The sequence below is a fragment of the Euphorbia lathyris genome, chromosome 5 (assembly GCF_963576675.1).
Source record: "Euphorbia lathyris chromosome 5, ddEupLath1.1, whole genome shotgun sequence".
NCBI lineage: Eukaryota > Viridiplantae > Streptophyta > Magnoliopsida > Malpighiales > Euphorbiaceae > Euphorbia > Euphorbia lathyris.
In genome coordinates, this window is record NC_088914.1 from 50,021,009 (window position 1) to 50,041,157 (window position 20,149).

At 31.0% G+C, this 20,149-nt stretch overlaps 1 protein-coding gene across 7 annotated transcripts; it reads right to left on the bottom strand.

Annotated features, from left to right (window-relative positions):
• Positions 1-14,019: 14,019 nt before the first annotated feature.
• Positions 14,020-19,011, bottom strand: LOC136229007 (F-box protein At5g39450). Of its 7 annotated transcripts, none has more exons than XR_010688954.1 (3): positions 16,708-19,011; positions 15,908-15,979; positions 14,020-14,435 (listed from the first exon to the last, which is right to left on the bottom strand). XR_010688954.1 is itself a non-coding variant. In XM_066017542.1 (3 exons), the coding sequence occupies exons 2-3, from the start codon at positions 18,561-18,563 to the stop codon at positions 14,411-14,413; spliced, it is 1,881 nt and encodes a 626-aa protein (XP_065873614.1). In that variant the 5' UTR covers positions 18,564-18,571; positions 18,690-19,011; the 3' UTR covers positions 14,020-14,410. The 7 variants fall into 7 exon arrangements, 3 of the variants coding, with proteins under 3 accessions (XP_065873614.1, XP_065873613.1, XP_065873616.1); XR_010688953.1 differs by having other exon boundaries at positions 15,901-15,979; XM_066017542.1 differs by lacking the exon at positions 15,908-15,979 and having other exon boundaries at positions 16,708-18,571; positions 18,690-19,011.
• Positions 19,012-20,149: the final 1,138 nt, after the last annotated feature.

Sequence of the window (20,149 nt, forward strand, 5' to 3'; positions counted from 1 at the left end):
CAAAGTATATGCAATAAGGTGCAAAAGAAGAGAAAAACACATGTCATGTTCGTGACCCAACTGTCACATTCGTGACAGTGAGTTTTTTTGTACCCAATGAAAAAAGTTCATGTCACGTTCATGACCATAGTGCCACGTTCGTGATAGACACTTTTCATACATAAAGTTGATTTCTTCATGTCACGACCGTGACTCTGCTCTCTCGTTTGTGGCAGGCATTTATTCAGCAAAAGACATTATTTTCATCCTTGAAGCACATCCTTTCGCCCGAATCAACATTTCTCTTCGCCATTAGCCACATTCGTTCATCATATCTCTATGGAGGGATGTTTTCCAAGGGAGACGAATTTTCCAGATATATGAAAAGGACATTCTACGTCAATCAAAAGACATATAGAGAGACATTAAGATACAGATATACAAATATTTATGAATCAGAGTTTACAACACTGATATTGAAATAACTTAGAGATTTAAATCCAAGCATCGAAGGAAGTAAGGTCGAGAGATAAACTTGCTCGAGATATAAAGAAGAAGATCCAAAAGAGAAGATGACCTTGAGGCTTGACAAACCTTACAGAAAAGGATTCACAACCCCTATACTCTCATCTATTACAGTCTTTTCCCCTGTATTCTCTACTCTTTACAAATGTTCAATACTGTTAAGAATTTTTCATCAGAAATAAATCAATCAAATGCAAATTATTTTATGTTCATTATGTTCTTCATTATTGCTTTATGTCTATTCTAGGGAAATTCATATAAGCAAAACATGGGAATAGTTATTAATTTATAAATATATAAGAGATTCAGTTTATAAAGAAGATAATTGTATTACATATGTAACTTATTAATAGTCAATAGCATTCACTGTGGGATCGATATCTTTTATTACTACAAGTGAAACTGTGCACTTGCAGAATTCGTCTAACAAGTTTTTGGCGCCAATTGCCGGGGAACGCCAATTTGACTTACTCAATTATTATTGTTTTATTTTATTCCAAATTTTGATTTATAGACTTACACTATATTCTATCCGTTTACAAGTACTAAGTTCAAGTTTATGCGTGAGACAAGAAGTGCTAAGCAGGTACCAATTGCTTATAGACGTGGAATTAGCTTTGCAGATTATTAAATATCAACTGCATAAAGCTCAACACAGAATGAAATAATAGGCAGATGGACACAGGACTAAAAGGCAATTCGGTATTGGGGATTTGGCATTTGTTAAGCTCCAATCATATAGGTAGCAAAGTTTGGTCTTTCGTTCCAACCAAAAACTGGCACCATTGTATTATGGTCCATATCAGGTCACGGACAAGATTGGACTAGTGGCTTACAGGCTTAACCTGCCTACCAGTTCTTCTATGCATCATGTTTTCCATGTTTCTCGATTAAAGAAAAAGGTAACCGATGAACAAGTAGTCGTTACACCCTTGCCAGAAATTACAGTTCTCTTGCCAGCACCTTGTGCCATCTTAGATAGGAAAATGGTAAAAAGGGGAAACCAGGCTGCCACCAAATTATTAATTCAATAGACAGAGGGCACAACAGAGGAGGCTATATGGGAATTTGCATTTGACATGAAAAAGAGATTTCTAGAGTTCGACCTTGAGGCAATGTCCTAAAGGAAGTGGAATGTTATGTGTAATTCTTCTTTTAATTGGTTTTGCGTTCAGAGCTTTATTTGCTGCGTTTTTGTTATTATTTCCTTTCTAGAGTTAGTTAGAAAGGAGAGAAAGAGTGTACACGTGTTTGGCAGTTTGGCTGCATTGGTTGGTACGACTATTTAGCCCTAGAATGTGTGTAGAGCTCACTCATAAAATGAAATATAAAGCCTTATCTTTCTCTATGTATATTATTTTCTTCTTATCTTTCTCATTGTTTTGTTTCTGATATTTTATAGGCAACATTAGTTTTGTTTTTTAATTATATCTCATGGATTTAGATCTTCTGTCCCATTTATTATTTATTGGTTTCTTGAACTTGCAAAATTAAAAGGTTTTGCATTTCACCTAATTTTACGATTAATTTTTTTTCGGTTACAAAATCATATATGTATAGGTTTCTTTCTTGCGACTTATGTAACACAAAGTTGTGGACATGATTTCAAGTTTGAAAAAATGGTGTACATGCGTTATAGAATTTTTGGATAAATTTCTTCAATGGTGTACAATCTTTGTCCCATTTCACACTTTGATGTACGATCTTTAATTTGTCTCACTAATATATACGAACTTATAGGTGACCTCCCATTTTAGTGTACAGCCGGTAAAAATGACCGGTCAACGCCGTCAAACTTGTCATATCACCTTTTTTTCAACCTATTCCTTGAAAAATGTAGGACCCACTTTATATTCAATTACCATCCTACCCTCTACTTCATCTTTTTCTTTGGGTGTTTTTTATACCTAGCCACCAATTCTCACCCCTAGCCCTGTGAAATGACGAAACTGCCCTTATTGTTTTAGTCTTTGTAAAAAAAAAAATTCTCTCTACGGAACGCGGGCGTGTGGCTATCACGCCTCACCATGTGGTGAGGCGTGATAGCCACATGCCTCACCACGTGGTGAGGCGTGTGGCTATCATGCCTCACCACGTGGTGAGGCATGATATTCACATGCCTACGTGTGATTTTTTTTTCAATTTTAAATTTTAATTATTATTATTCTAAACAATTATAAATATTATAATTATTCTAAAAAATTCTAAATATTATAATTATTAACATTATAATTTGAATTATAATTATTAATATTATAATTAAATAATGTGAAGCGTGATTTTCACATTTCCACATGTGATTTTTTTTTTCAATTTTACATTTTAATTATTATTATTCTAAACAATTATAAATATTATAATTATTCTAAAAAATTCTAAATATTATAATTATTGACATTATAATTTGAATTATAATTATTAACATTATAATTAAATAATATACATAAAGTATCAAATATGCATTAAAATGTGTTAAAAACAATAAGTTCTAAAAAATTCTAAATATTAAAAAATTACAACAAGTCAGTTCGTCCGGTTCCATTCCTCAATGGATCAGTGTGTGATAGATTTAAGAAAGACTATTCACATGCTCACGTTTGATTTTTTTTTCAATTTTAAATTTTAATTATTATTATTCTATGGATTGGACAAATTGACTTGTTGTAATTTTTTAATATTTAGAATTGTTTAGAACTTATTGTTTTTAACACATTTTAATACATATTTGATACTTCATGTATATTATTAATAATTATAATTCAAATTATAATGTTAATAATTATAATATTTAGAATAATTATAATATTTATAATTGTTTAGAATAATAATAATTAAAATGTAAAATTGGAAAAAAAATTCACACGTCGGCATGTGAACAATCTTTCTTAAATCTATTACACACTGATTCACGGAGGAATGGAACCGGACGAAATTGACTTGCTGTAATTTTTTAATATTTAGAATTCTTTAGAACTTATTGTTTTTAATACATTTTAATACATATTTGACACTTCATGTATATTATTTAATTATAATGTTAATAATTATAATTCAAATTATAATATTAATAATTATAATATTTAGAATTTTTTAGAATAATTAGAATATTTATAAATGTTTAGAATAATAATAATTAAAATGTAAAATTGAAAAAAAAAATCACACATGGGTATGTGAATAATATGCCTCCACCATAGGTGGGCGTATGAACATCACGCCCCACCACAGGTGGAGGCATATTGTTCATATGTCTCCACCTATGGTGGGACGTGATGTTCATACGCCCCACCTGTGGTGGAGGCATATTGTTCACATGTCCCGACATCGAAAAATTAATTTTTTAAAAATCATTTGATTTTACTATAAACAACCGTAAATAAAACATATTTTCGAACAAAATTACGTATTATTAGTCATTTCCCATGTTTTTTCTTTACCAAATTAGTCCGGATTAGATTTTAGAGAGTTTTGAGTTTTTGAGAGGATTTGGGAATCCACTTTTCTAGGGGTAGTAAATGGTGGCTAGGTTTAGTAATCCACAGACTAGGGGTAGTAAATGGTGGCTAGGTTTAGCAATCCACTTTTCCTTTCTCAAAAGCACAAAATCAGATCTATAAATCCTTTCTCTCTATCTTTCACTTTCTCTCACAATAGGACTATAACCCCACTCTACATGATGAGGAAGATGTTTGATGTTCAGTCACAAAGTATAATGAAATTGCATCTAAAAAAAAGTCGATGGATTAAGAAATATAAACGCGTAATCAAGGTGAAGATGGTGAGTTTGGGGAGATTTGAGTTTGGGTTTTTAATGAAAATATAAACGCATAATCAAGGTGAAGATGTTTGATGTCCTTCTGTCACATAGTATAATGAAAGTATAATGAAATTGAAGCTCCATAAGAAATTGAGGAGATTTGAGTTTGGGATTCTAAAAATCTGATTGGTGGGATGATAGGATTTTTGAAGAGAACCCTAGAAAGATTGTTTCAAAAAAAATTATGGGGTAAATAGGATTAGAGCTTAATGTGAGGGTGTATGGACAAAAGGAGTATGATCGTGGTAGTGGGGCAAGGCATAGGGAACTGATGAGTGAAATTGGAATTATTTGGTGCATGAGTGGTTATTTTGTAACTTTGCCATTATCTGCATTACATTTCTATTATACAGGTCAACGTATTAGAAGAGCAATTTATTTTTGTAATGCTAGAAAGAGAGAAGGTTAGAGAGAGAAGGAAATACAAAGAGGGAGATGAAAAGATGAAGGAATAGGGGTAAAAAAGAGAAATGGATAAAATTAATTTTTTTTTATAATTTGTGGGTTCCACTTTTACTAATGAATAAGATGAAAAATGTTGATGTGGCACATTGACTTTGAGTTAACTGGTTATTTTTACCGGTTGTACACCAAAGTGGAAGGTCACCTATAAGTTTGTATATATTAGTGAGACAAATTGAAGGTTGTACACCAAAGTGTGAAATTGGGCAAAAGTTGTACACCATTGATGAAATTTACCCGAATTTTTGTAAAGATGGCCATTGAAGGTTGGGTTTTGAAAAACTTTTAATGATTTCATTTTAAAATCACCTACTTGAGCGCGAAAGTAAGCTGCCTTTTGTGAAAGACTTGGATTATATTTTCAGAGCACTCATGAGACAGAAAGTACATGACCATTAAAAGCACTATGCTTACTTTCATCGCAAAACAACGAACTTTCAAAGGTTTCTATATTGCGAGGGTCTCAAATTAAGTTACTGAAATTCAAAAATAATTCACTTCTTTAACTGTAATTGGTACTTATTTCAGTACGTATCAATTCAATCATAAAGCATTAGTACTTACATTTCCAAAATCTTTTCCGAGAAAAACTATTTTATCTTCTTTTTTTGTATAACAAAGCTAATTCTGGGGATTGTTAAAAAAAAAAAAATTAATCGTAGTCTCAACTAGTGGAGAAGAGTTTTATGATTGTTTTTCCTTAGCATTTGTTTGGGAGTTTGGAGGTTAATGGACAGGGGCGGAGCCAGAGGGGGCGGGGAGGGTCAGCCGACCCTCCGGCCTCGCCGGAAAACCCCAGAGATGGGTTTTCAACCCTGGCTCCGCCAGGTGCCGCCATGGCTGGAGCCCCTCCAAGCTTCAACCATGGCGGCTAATAATAAAGAAGAAGAAGATCTTCTTCTTCTTAATTTAGGTTACAGCTTTAGATGGAAAGGGCAATTTGGCCATTTCCATCTTTTTATTTTTTTAACCACACGTTTTGTGCTGCTGTGGTTAAAAAAAATAAAGAGATGGAAAGGGCCAAATTGCCCTTTCCACCTAAAGGCTAACTAAATGAGAGCTTTCTCTCTTTTACTTTCTCGCTGTAAACATAGAAATTTAGGAAAAATTTCCTAAATTTCCCAATTCTTTTCTGAAAATTTTACTCACCCAATCATTTTTTATTCTCACTCAATTTCCACTAAGTAAATTTTTATTTTGCATTGTTTATTTTATTTTTAAGTTTAATTTTATGATTTTTAAATTAGGGATTGTTAAATTAGGTTTTTTTTTTAGATTTCTAATTTACAGTTTTATTTGAGGATTATTAATATGATGTTTGTTTAAAGATTTTTTTAGTAATTCTAATTAATTTAGGGTTAGGGTTCCTCATTTTTTTTCTCATCCATCACTGTGTGGCTTTTGTACGATTTCTTTTATTCGCCATAAAAGTAAAAATTTATGTTTGTGTTTTGATTTTCTCGTTATAATCTTCAATTTCTAATGCATGAGTTTAGCAATTATTGTGTTAATTTTTGGGAGCTACTGAAATTTTCAGATTGTATTTTCATCGGATAAATAATATCCATGGTCACTGAATTTTATCCATTTTAATATTATGGTTACTGAACTCCAATTTTTAATGGTATAACTAGTGAACTTTACACTTTTTAATATCAGAAACCACTCAATGCTTCAAAACGACCATTGACAGGCTCAAAATAAAAAATTCGAAAAGTTAATTCGAACTTTAATTCTTGAATATTTCCGTTTTGAGATCATTTAAGTGTTGTTTGGTTAGGAAAGTTAAAGTCAATTTTTAGAGAAAGAAGGCTCCAAAAAATATGATTTTGGAAAATAAAAAATGTGGTTACATAGTAAATATGGTTCTGAACAACTTTAATTCTTGAGTATTTTTATTTTAAGGTCGTTAACGGTCATTTTGAAGATTTAGTTAAAATTGAGTGGTCATTGATACTAAAAAAATGTAAAATTTGATAACCATACCATTAAGAATTAAAGTTCAGTGACCATGGATGTAATTTACCCCATTTCTATCTGCCGAAATCACTTTTAGAGCATCCCTAGTGATAGTGATAGTTAGGCTCTGTTCTTTATCGCTGAAAAAAACTGAACTGAACTAAACTAAACTGAACTGAACTGAACTGAATTGAACTGAACTGAATTGAACTGAACTGAACTGAACTGAACTGAACTGAATTGAACTGAACTGAACTGAACTGAACTGAACTGAACTGAACTGAACTGAATACTGCTGAATACTGAACTGAATTTAACTGAATACTACTGAATACTGAACTTAACTGAATGCTACTGAACTTAACTGAATGCTACCGAACTTAACCGAACTTAACAATAATGATGATATTAGACTTTAAAATAATTTTCATGATAATATTGGACATTAATGAACTTATAATAATAATAATAATAATAATAATGGTTCTAATAAATTTAATAATATCAATAATAAATAAATATATTATTAAGATAAAACTAAATTGAATATCAAATAAAAGCCCGGGATGATAAAATCTTGGCTCGATAAAAGCATATGACATTAAATAAAAATAAGTCTAATTTAAATTAAAAATACAAATTACATACAAACACAAATTTATATATAATTTAAAGCCTATGAAATTAAATACAAATCTTCATATGAATACAAACTCTTAACTTTTTATTTTAATTAAGGGTTAAAGTGCAAAAATAACGTTTTGGGTCAGAAGTAATTTTACGTCTAACGTCTAAAATGGTAGAATTTTATCCCTAACATTGATAAATTGGATAAATTTGAGAAATAATTTATAATATGGATGCAATTCCTAATTTTTAAATATGGATGCATACTTTAGTTTTATTTTTTTTTATTAAACCATATATACTTTAATAAACTATCATTTCTTGACTTTTATCTAATTTATAGATAATGATAAACTATAAATAATAATAATAAAATAATAATAATAATAAATAATGATAAATTATAGATAAATAATAATAATAATAAATTATATATAAATAATTATAATATAATAAATAATGATAAATTACTGAATACTGAAACTGAATGCTGAAACTGGATGCTGAAACTGAATGCTGAACTGAACTGAATTGAACTGAACTGAACTGATTGTTACTGAAATTAAGTGATAAATAACAGGGCCTTACAATCTTTATTGCCAAATAAGCATAAATAACATCACAAAATAACATCCTATTAGAGTTATTGTTACTTTCATTGAAAGGATAAAAAAAATATTATTAATTAATAAAACTGGAGTGAAAATGAAATTTGCAATATAAAATGGGTGTAAATAGAAAAAATTTGCAGTGGGCCAGTGCTATATAAAGTAACTATTGTTCTTCCATGTGATTAGATTTAAAGAACGTGGGAGGGCGAAGAGAGGAGAAAAAATTTGGATGAAATTTTTCTTTGATACGTTGGCCGTTTTTTGATGGTGTCAAATAAAATTTTGTGATTCTGCAAGGGCAAAATATTCTTCTTTTTGCCCCAAAAAAAAAAAAAAAAACCCCATTGGCATATAAAATAAATTAATTAAATTACAAAGATTCAAATGAAAATAAAAAAATGGAATAAGGTGAAAAAAAAACTTATAATATTGACAATCAGTAGTAATTTTATTTCTAATATTTAAAATAGTGCAATTTTACCTTTAAAATTAGTTATAAAGAGCAAATCTATCCTTAACGTTGTCAAGTTTGGTCAATTTAAGAAATAATTTATGAAACTGTCTTTTCAGTCATGAATTGTATTATCTAAATTTCACATGTGCGTCATTTTACCAGTCATTAACAACAAATCACAATTATATGCATAGATCTGAAAATATTTAAAAAGAAAAATTAAAAAACTATACAATACCTTATACGAGTTAGACAAAAAAATCTGAATATTTTGTTGAATTTAAAAATATGAATCTCAAATTCTATTATTAAATTATAAAAAATGTGAAATTTTAAAAATCAACTGATAGACAACTGATGCAGAATGAATAAAGTATTTGTGTTATAATGATACCTAAAATTAATCCAACTTGCAAACAGTAGAGATAAAATTGCTATTGATTATTAACGGTATATGTACAATTGTATCATTTTAAACGTTAGGAATAAAATTGCTCATGCATATCACGTTTTTAAAAATAAAATAAAAATAAAAATAAACATGTTTTTTTAAAGGGTAAAGTTCAAATAAAACCCCTGTGGTTTTACTAATTTTCAGATAAAGGACTGTGGTTTACTTTTTGTCAAAACAAGGATTGAGGTTTCAAACTTGGATTAATGCCATTAAAACCATCTTTAACGATATGAAAATTTTCAAGAATTAAAGTTGTTCAATGTCATATTTTCTATGGAACTGCGTTTTCGATTTTCGAAAATCATCTTTTTTGGAACTTTCTCTCTCTAAACATTAACTTTCTCTCTCTTTACCAAACATCATCTAAACAATCTCAAAATAAAAAAGTTGAAGAATTAAAGTTGCTTAAAATATTAGTAGTTCTTAAAATATGTCATTTTTGAAGTCGTCAAAGTTGATTTTAATAGTATCAATCGAAAAAGTCCTTATTTTGTTAAAGTTAAAAACCTCAATCCTCGTTTTGACAAAAAGTAAACCACAGTCCTTTATCTGAAAATTAGTGAAACCACAAGGATTTTATTTGAACTTTACCCTTTTTTAAATAATAAAAATAAACATGTTAGATGCGAGAGAACATGTGAAAAAGACATTTGATGATAATTCTATTGGGAAGAGAGTATGCTAATTGTTCCTTAACTTTTTGGGCAAATTAAATCAATGTTCAATAAAGTTGGACATTAATTTTAAAAAAAAATCATTAAACTTACTCTTTTTTAATATAAAACCATTTAATTTTATTTTTTTATTTTAATAAATTCATTCTAATTAATTCAGAGAGAAAAAGTCACTAAAACATAATTACATTTAAAAGAGTTCAAAAGAATTCTATTATGTATAATATAATAATCATGTTTATGCTAAGTGATATCTAAAAAAATAAAAAATAAGATATTTTTTTTTACTATTACTGAATTAAGTAATTTATAAAAATAATTGTTATATTATATGTAAAGTGAATCATTTTATTAAAATAAAAAGGGAAGTTAAAAGAATGAAAGGCAATTTTGTTTATAATGATAATAATGAAAAGAATGTTGACCAAATGAGGATGCATGGTGTTTTGATAAATGTATAGTAGGGGAATCAAATAATGTTGTCATGTGGTGGGGTTTGGCATGGATTATTCACTAATTCTCATTTCTTGTCTTCCATTCCATCCACTACCCCCTCTTTTCATTATAACGGAACAAGATGAAGTTCCAAAATTAGTATAAGTGTTAATAGAAGTATTGGAACCAGCCTGCATATATGAAGACGATTTAGAAAGAGTTAAAACTATATGCAATTTTTATAAGAGAACTTATGTACTATCTATACTAACATCATTTGCAGCTTGTTTTAGTAGTGCACAACCCTTTTTATTATGACTTTGGTGCTTGCAATAAAAACATATCATGATTGTTTCGTTATAATGAAAAGAGGGGGTTGCTAATACCACTTTTAAAGAGTTGAAGGGGTAAATAGGTCGTCTCGTAAGTTCAAGAGGCAAAATGACTAAAAGTGACAAGTTCAGGGGGCTCCGTATGGTTTAGGCCTATTTATAAATTCGAGGAAATATTTGAATTTTTTGTCCAACTTGTACAGAACACAATATATTGTTTTTTTTTAAAATTTTACGTCTAATTATATGTTTGTGATCTGTTACTAATAAGTGATCAAATGACGCACATGTGAAGTGTAAATACCAAGATTTATGATCGAGAAGACAGTTTGATGATTTATTTCTCAAATTGACATAACGTAAGGATAAAATTGCATTATTTTGAACATTAAAAGTAAAATTGCTCCTGTTTATAAACTTAGGAGTATTTTTGCAACTTTTTTTTTTTTTAGAAATTAAAATGTTATATATAAGAATATAATCTCAAAAAAATTACATAAAAATGTAGAAGGGGTGTGAACCATTCTCCTATATCTAAAATATTAGTTAATGCTCTTTGCAAGAGTATGAGCTGAAATGTTTGAATAAACCTCAACAAGCACTGCTAGAGTCTGGAGCTCTTAGTTTGAAAGGTTGTCACATCATATTAATAAATTAATTAAATTAAAATGTTAAATTTATAATTAAATTCCAACATAATTTTTATTAGGCTCCCATTGAACTTGTCCAAAAGTTTGATTGGCTTTCTGAATTTTCAAAGTGTCCTGATAGCCCTCTGAACTTACGTAAAATGTAATCAATTGATCACTCGGTTGCAAAAAAGTAAGTTAAATGCGGAAAATGTATAACACATGGCTTAGAATGTTATTACATAATTAAAAAATAGAATAAAAATAAAGTTATTACTTGCTTAACTATAAACCTTGTATTCTCTAATATTACAACCGCAATAACCCGATCTTCATTGTTTTACTTTTTTTAAGACGCATGCAATACATTTTCCGTATTTACTTATTTTTTTTGCAATCGAGTGATCAATTGCGTATTTACTTATTTTTTTTGCAATCGAGTGATCAATTGATTACATTTTACGTAAATCCAGGAGGCTAACTGAACATTTTATGCAAGTTCAGAGAGTTATCGACTTTAAAAGTTCAGGAGGCCAATACAAATTCAGGAGGCAAATAATGTATTAAACCTTTTTATTATTATCTACTAGATCCTATCATATCATATCATGCAACTAACTTACACAGGTGGACCATTTTACCAGGAATTTTAGACAAACCACATTTTTAAGGGGTAAATTACACCTCATTTTAAAAATGTGGCCACTGAACTTCAATTTTTAACAATATGGTCACCGAACTTTACACTTTTTAACACCGGTAACCATTTAACACCTCAAAATGACCATTGACGGTCTCAAAATAAAAAATTCGAAGAGTTAATGATATTCTAATGAACTTTAATTCTTGAAAATTTTCGTTTTCAGGTCATTTAGATGTAGTTTGGTTAGGAGAGTGAAAGTAAATTTTTAGAGAGAGAAAGATCCAAAAAATGTGATTTTGGAAAATAAAAAAATGTGATTTCATGGTAAATAAAAAAATGTGATTTCATGGTAAATGTCGTTCTGAACAACTTTAATTCTTGAATATTTTCATTTTGGGGTCGTTAACGGTCATTTTGAGAAGTTGGTTAAAATTGAGCAGCCACCTATGTTAAAAAGTATAAAATTTAGTGACAATACCGTTAAGAATTAAAGTTTAGTAGCCATAATGTTAAAATAGATAAAGTTCAGTGGCCATGGGTGTAATTTACCCCATTTTTAGCCACAACAATTTAGATTTTTGTGCTTTCAACTCTTCAACTTTAATTATGCTATATTAACTTTCTAAATTTTATAATTAACTTTCTAAACTTCACCGAATATATCTCTAGCTCTTTGTATATTCTTAAAAATTCAATTGCTCCCTATTTTTCTAAAATGTCGTATTTAACCCCTAAATTTATTTGAAGTGATTTATTAACCTCCTAAAATTCATATGGCACAATAAAGAGAGGTTTTGAAAAGGTTGAAATGTGAAGTTAAAACTTTGAAAAAGTTCAAAGACTAATAGGTTCCTTTCAAAGAGTAAATGTGCCACTTTAAACAAGTTCAGTAGGTAACTAGGACTTTTTCAAAGTACAATGGGCTAAAGATGCATTAAGCCTTTTAAACTTTATAACCGAAACTTATTGATTTTCTTTAGAAGAAAGGCAATTGTTTAATTCATAGAAAAAATAGTACATTTTGATATAAGTAATTAAAAAATTATAATCCAGAAATGCATCAGAAAAGTTTAAATCTGCATCTTCAATATCATAGAGCATGATAGAGCAATAATAGACATTGCTTAAAACTGTTTTTGGCACAACAACGACGAGAAACACACTCTACCTAGACGCGACTCCATTGTCTTTTTCTCCAAGAATGACTTTATGATCTTTCAATAAGTCAGATCTATTTGCATCTTTAATAAAATAGTAAATTGCACCCCTCGTCACTATAATTCGAAGTCGGTTTGGCAAAGATTACTAAGTTTCTTTTTGTTTCAATAAAGTTATTGAACTTTGCTTTTTATTTCAATAAACTCATTCTAATCCATTTAGATAAATAATGTCGCTGGAATAATGACTTGACAGTCCCGTTGAAAAGTATTTACTTTTACATATAACATGGTGATTAGTGTGTCATATGACCGCCAAAAAAAAAAAATAAAAGGTCTAATACATTTCCATCCCCTTCTACTTGTCCAAAAATTCAAGTGTTTCTTTATACTTTCAAAACGTCCTATTTACCATGAACTTGCTTTGAAGTGACATGTTGCCTCTTTAAACTTTCTTAAAGTCACATCTTGGCTCCCCTATGAACTTGATTAAAATGTACACATTTCAACATCACCAAAATCTTCATTTGCTTTGCCATGTGAATTTTAAGGGATCAATAAGTTACTTTAAAAAAGTTCAAAATGGATAAATATGATATTTTTAAAGTATAGGAGGTCGGTTGAATTTTCTGAAAAAATATAAAAGACTAAGAATGTATTAGGACAAAATAAAAATACAATTTTTGACTGACACGTGGTATTTTCATCAGTTAAATTAATAAACAAAGAATAAAATTTGTATTCTTTTTGTATGTGATCGTACCTATCATATTATAAGTAAAAGTCAATCATTTTCAATGTGGCTACCGCATCACTATTTTAGTGATTTTTTCTGTTTGAAATGATTGTAACAGTTGTTTCTCCTTTTTGTTTCAGGTAACTCGAGCATGCCAAAGCTTTTGCATAGAACCCCAAAAGTAATTAAATCTGATTTCATAGACCAGAAGATTACGTTCACTCACGCTGCAAAGGACCAAAAAGGTTCAAGTTTGCAATTAATTCTATAGAAAGTGATTAATGGAAATGACAATGTACCAAATTAAATAAAATTGAATTGAAAATGAACTTAGAGAATCGAAATTGAATCGAATGAAAACTAAGTTTGCTTCAAAAACATTGTAAATGTTCAGAGTTTGAGTATGTGAATAGTCATTTTTCTCTTGCTTCTTGTTCCTTAAATGCTTGTATAAACTAATCCAAATAATTGAGTCTCATTCACCTCCCACATTCTCAAGAATGCTCATGTGATGATAAACTGCTATGCTCCTCAACTCCAACTTTTCCTTCAAAAAAAATATTTGAAGGCTTACAATCCAATTTCCACGTAATTAACTCAATTATTCAATTAATTAATTACAATTAATGATTCACTAATTGGGACATTCCATTCCCTTGGTTCATCCATTCAATGTTGTACATGTTGCAAAAGCCTTCCTGGATAATATCTTCAAACTGCCCAGGTCTATAGTATAAGACAGGGACTGGAGTTCTGGAAGGAATTTATGAAGTTACTGGGTACCAAGTTGCAGTTTACCAACGCTTATCACCCCCAATCAGATGGCCAATGGATTGGTCCAGTTACCATAGTTCCCTTAAAATGAGTCCTTGTATGGACAAGTGCCACAACTCCCTACTCTTCCTTCTACTGAATCTCAGGTAGCTGCAGTTGAAGAATTTCTGCAATGAAAGGAACAAATGAGTTCATTTCTTCGTGATAGCCTAACATCTGCATAGAACCGAATAAAACAGATGGCAGATAGGAAACGCACAACCAGGGAGGGAGTTTAAAGTCAGAGACATGGTTTTCCTAAAGCTTCAACCCTACAGGCATGTCACAGTGGCCATCTGTAGCTCTTTGAAGCTTTATGCCAAGTATTATGGTGCCGGAAAGGATTGGTAAAGTAGCTTACAAGTTGCAATTTCCACCAACATGCAGAATTCACCATGTGTTCCATGTTTCCCTCCTCAAAAAGCAAGTCCTAATGTTCCTATGAGCACTACCTTACCCCCAATGGTTGACGAAGAGTGAGTCATTCTACCTAAAAAGGTACTTAATACTCATTATGCTACTATTGGAGACACCACTGTTAAGCACTTGTTGAGGATGAGACCACTGTCAACGCTCAATTTTCATAATTCTACAATTCTGGGGAACAAGAATATGCCAAAGAAGGGGTTATTGTCACGTATGTGCGTCGAGGAAAGAAGAATGAGTGATTTGGTTATTTTCCTTATTGTTATGTAGAAGTTACTTCTGTTTTTATTTACTATTTCTTTTATTGCTATTGTTAGCTTTGGATTCAGTATAGATGTTCTTTTGGCATCTAGCATAGTTTGTTATTGTACATCTGCTGACCTCAGTTGTACTAGCTGCTTCTTATAAGGTCATTACAAAACATTCTTTTTGTAAGCAAAGGCATCTATGAAAATACTCAGTACTGAATTCCTCCTTAATTCTTCTTCTATTCTCTCTTCTCTCCTCTACCTCTCTCAATCTATTTCTTTCTAATTCTAATCTGCAGAACCTTAGTTCTGACAAAAATGACTTTCTGCCCTGCTAAATTTTATTTTGACCAGTTTAATCCAACTGACGAGTTCATTCAATCAACTGCCAAAACATTAAGTTGAATGACAAGCTGAGCTGAGATGAATTAGCAAAAAATACAAGTATATAGTAATGTTTGGGCATTATAATACATAATAATTCGTTTTTCCACTTATAACTGATATGCTTATACCTAATGCATATTGTCATAAACATCTAAATCTACTTTTGGATGGAGGGATTTATTCAGACAGAGAGCAGCAATGAAGAGCACTTGAGAGGTTTAACAATAAGCAACAGCAAGGACAAATCATCAACGAGGGATGTTGAAACTTGTATAATAATTGAATGGTTCAACCTTTTGATGTTTGAAAACCAATATCATTGTCTTTGCCTGTCCAAGAGAAACACTCGTCAAATGTATATTTTAAACAAACAATGACTACTCTTCTAGATTTTTCAGTTAAACCAAAATGTATTCATCACAAAACTTGCAAGTTCACAAGTATCAAAACACCATGAACTTGTACAGTCCCAACACCACAATGAATCATTTAAGAGGGTAAAATAAAGAGTTACAAGGGAGAAATTCCAAACCGGATACCGAGGCAAGTTCATCTTGATGTTTTCATGCTTTGTCTCACAGGCAAGAGTGAAAAACTAATTATTTGCAGATCTGAAAATTGCAGAGAGCCAATAGGAAGAAGGCAATGGGAAGTTATTGAGAGAACATATAATGTGAACTTCATGTTTCAATTTTAATGCTTTTTTTTAATGAAAGAAAAAATTATTAAATGATTTTTATGGTTAAATTTAATGAAAAAACACGAACAAGATTTTTCTGATTTTATAGGAACAAAAGAACATTGCACCAATAACAGGTGCATTATAAGTATTCAGAATATTGATTTAGTAGAACTAGTTGAGAGCTCTTTTGACAAATCTATTCTGTTTTTCATTCATCAGCGACGCGTCGCATGCACAGCTTGTAGTCAAATAAATCCTTTTTGTTTGTTACACAGCACGTGGAAAGCAAGTTGTTACCTACAAGCATTTTTTAGCTCATGCTCTTCTTATAAAACGTGACAGTAGAAGATTTTCATATGCAAGTTTTTCTTTCACTGACAGCAGATAAAAATTAGTAACACAACAAAGACAGCCAAACATTGCACACACCATAAATATATAGGACATCTAAAATACCATAAAAAAAACCTATAAGCATGAACAAAGAGCAGACAAATGAAAATTAGGTTTTATTGTTTATGATGCAACGAAATCAACAGTGAAAGATAACTTGATTCAACTGTTCTAGATAAATTGAAATTCATTGGCACAAAGTCATTTAATAAATCAAATTTGAACCAAAAAATGCAATATAAGCATTTGACAAAGGAGACAAACCTTGGTGAAGCCAAACAAGCTGATGTGTTGGAGAAGCCAGCAAACACATTTGAGTAGGACTTGGTCAAGTAAGCAAAGTTGGCAATTGGAGGTAAAGCAGGCACCCGTTCACCTTTTTTCAAAAGTTCTTGCAAATTCAGTCTCTGCATGGTCAAGACAGCTCTGGATTCTTTCCAAATGAAGGCTAGAATACCATTTTGAATTACAAAGAGGGAACCCGGCTTTGAACCAGGATACCGAAAACCATACCCATTTGCAATACCCTCACCTGCAAATGCATGTTTCACACTTACAGGAATTGAATCTGCATCAACATCCCAAGGAAATGGATCCAATGAAGGTTCATCCATATTTACAATAAACATTGCTGAACCATTGGGATGAAGAACATAGTGGGTGCCTTCCAAAATTTTGGTAGCAATTAGTTGTCTTTGGCCCTCGTATTCGTCATAAGATATCAAAAGAAAAAACAAAGCCTTTCCTGGCTTGTCTTCATTGGGCTTCCCCGGAGGCCAACCAAAAGTCCCACCCCATAAACCAGCATACTCTTGGTCAGCTCTTGGAACCCGCATGGGTAGCTTGTAAAGGGCAAACCGACTGTCATGCATATTTGGCCATGCTCGATAAGAAGATAACCTGGCAGTGGAGGCATGCAGTGTCAATCCTATTGTATCACCAGATCTTAGAAATTCATGAAGTTGCGCATGTTTGTTCTCACTACTTGAAGAACTATTCTTTGGAAGTGTGAAACTACCATTAATAGAGGGAGACTTTCCCAATATTTGTCTAAGACTAGCTCTAAAATACCCACTAAGAGTTTTCTTACTGATGGACTTTGCACGACTGTCAGCATTCGAACAGTGAAATCCATTTGACCGATCAATGCTATTTTTTATCTCACTCAATTGCAATTGAATGGGATCAGAAGGAAGCTCAGAAGCTTCCTTCCAATCAAACCGACTCCCGCCAAGTTTATACATTTGAAGAAGCAGGGTTCTCCTTTCAAATAAGAGCACAGCATCTAGGTGAAAATCATCATCATCACTCCTCAACCGAGGAAATAGAGGGCCAATTGCCAAATCAGGTACATTTCGACGAACTTGGCTTGTGACAACTTCAATCAACTTTCTTCTATCACTATAAGCCAAGCGGCTAAAAGGAACCTTAGAATCGCACTGTCCAAGCATCCTCTGTGACCTTGACAATCCAATATTCGACCTAGAAATGTTTCTCGATAACTCCTTATCAGAATTATAAGCATAGCTTTTACTATGCAATAACACATTGCCACTCTTTTGTTGTCTAGGCTCAACTTCAAGCAATAGTACATTGCAGTTCTGCTGGACAGGCTTAACGGAACCAGGATAAATACAGTCATTTCCTTTGTCTCTCCCATGTAAAAAGAATATAGTGGAACCATCAAGATCTCCTACTATTTCAAATACAGGAGCCCATAGTATAGGTCCATCCTCAATTCCTAAAGGACCTAGTTCTTGTGGTATTATTCTACACCCAACAACAGATACAAAACCAGGCATAACATATACAACATTACCTAGCTCAGGATTTTGATGAACCCAAATTCCGATTAATGGCTTAACAGTAACGAGGAAGCGACAGAGTGTCTTGTAAGATGACACGCCCTTTCTCCACTGAAGAAGATCACGATGAGGAATAATTCCAATCTTGTCGCATTGGGTTAACCAAACTTTCTCAGAAGCCACAAGTGTACATAAACTTCGGCAGCAAAGACTGAGATTACAAATATCCTTGGGCGAAAGGGAACGAGATATAATAGAAAAAACGTCATCAGGCAAAGCTAGAAGCAAGTTCGAACCGCACAACTCAGACACCATAATTTCGCCTTTATGAAACAAACAGTTCAACGAATCATGATAAATGCAACAATTACAGAAGAGTTCCGACTTGAATATGCGGTTATAAGAAACAATTAGATCCAATTAGAGTGAACAGATTCAAACCTGGAATCGGGATAGCTCAGTCTAAGAATCTTCAGTTGTTGTTTCTAATCAAAGTAGACAGCGCAAGAAGAGACAAAAACTGATAAGAGATTCAATTTTGCTTCAGATTCGGCCATAAATGAACCGAGTCAATTTGGAAGTCTACAAGACTGCACAAAAACTTGCCTCGGATTCAGAGGGGGAGGTTTATTTGAGAAACGTAGAGATAGCAGCAAAACGAGAGAGAGCAAAGAAAGGGAAGCGATGGAAGAAAAGCTTAAAGATTGGGTGAGGTGGAACACTCTAGCTGAAGATGAGAAATGCAAATCGGATTTACAATTAATCAAAGATTTTGACATTAATTAATTAATTCGACATACGGGTGGGTATCCAGCCAACCAATTTTGAACCATTGTTCAAAGCAAAAGTCCAAATATACTAAAAGTCATTCTCCCTCCACCATATTTTCACGATTCTTTTTAGGAAAAATCAATTATTTGTTATAATATAAAGTATTATAAGATGTTTATTAATAATTACATGGAGATTATTATTATAATAAAAAATGTAAAATAATACAAATTTTAAATTTATAGATATATTTAAAAATGGAGTATTTATTGAAAATATTCTATTCTTCATTAATATTATATTAATTGATATTAATCATAGTTGTTAAAATCGGACCATTCAAAAAATCCAAAGAGATAAAGAAGTTAAGGGTTTAAAATTAACTAAAATTTGAAAAATCCTATAAAAATTAATATTTTAGTTTCATTTAGTCTCATAATATAGTAAAATATTAATAATATAAATAAAAATTATATTATTAATTATAATAATATTTTTAATACCAAAAAAACAAATTAAAATAAATTTATAATACAAAAATATTACATTTAATTAAAAAAAAATTGAATAGAAGACAAATTTTTAGAAAGATTAAAAAAAATATAATATAAAAATTAATTAATGATACTTAATTTGAAAGAGAAATTTAATACAATAAAAAAAGAGAAATTTAATTAAAATACGTCTATAATATATAAAGTATGAAAGAAAAAAACAATATCACTTTTAACATTTCTTTTATTATTTTGAAAAACGCAAAGAATCAAACTTTGATTTAAATGGCTTGAAAAGTTCGGTTGATTACCAAAGTTATAAAAACTTACTTATACATTTCAAATTAATTACCACTCTCATGTATTATTGAGTCTTTACTTAGGAAGCATAAATAATTAATACTAGTAATTAACTATGACTCCATATCTTTTAGTCTTTTGTGTTCTTTATCTGCATAACCTGAAAACCCTTGATCGGGTTTGCAGTTCAATGGTTGAACCGTCTGTATCAATGATTTTTTAAAGGGTTTTAATAAAAAAAATCATATACCTCTGGATCGGTCAACCTACCGGATCCGGTCGAATTGAATTGTCACGACCGGTTCGATCTAGGTTTTATAACCTTGGGATTAGCTA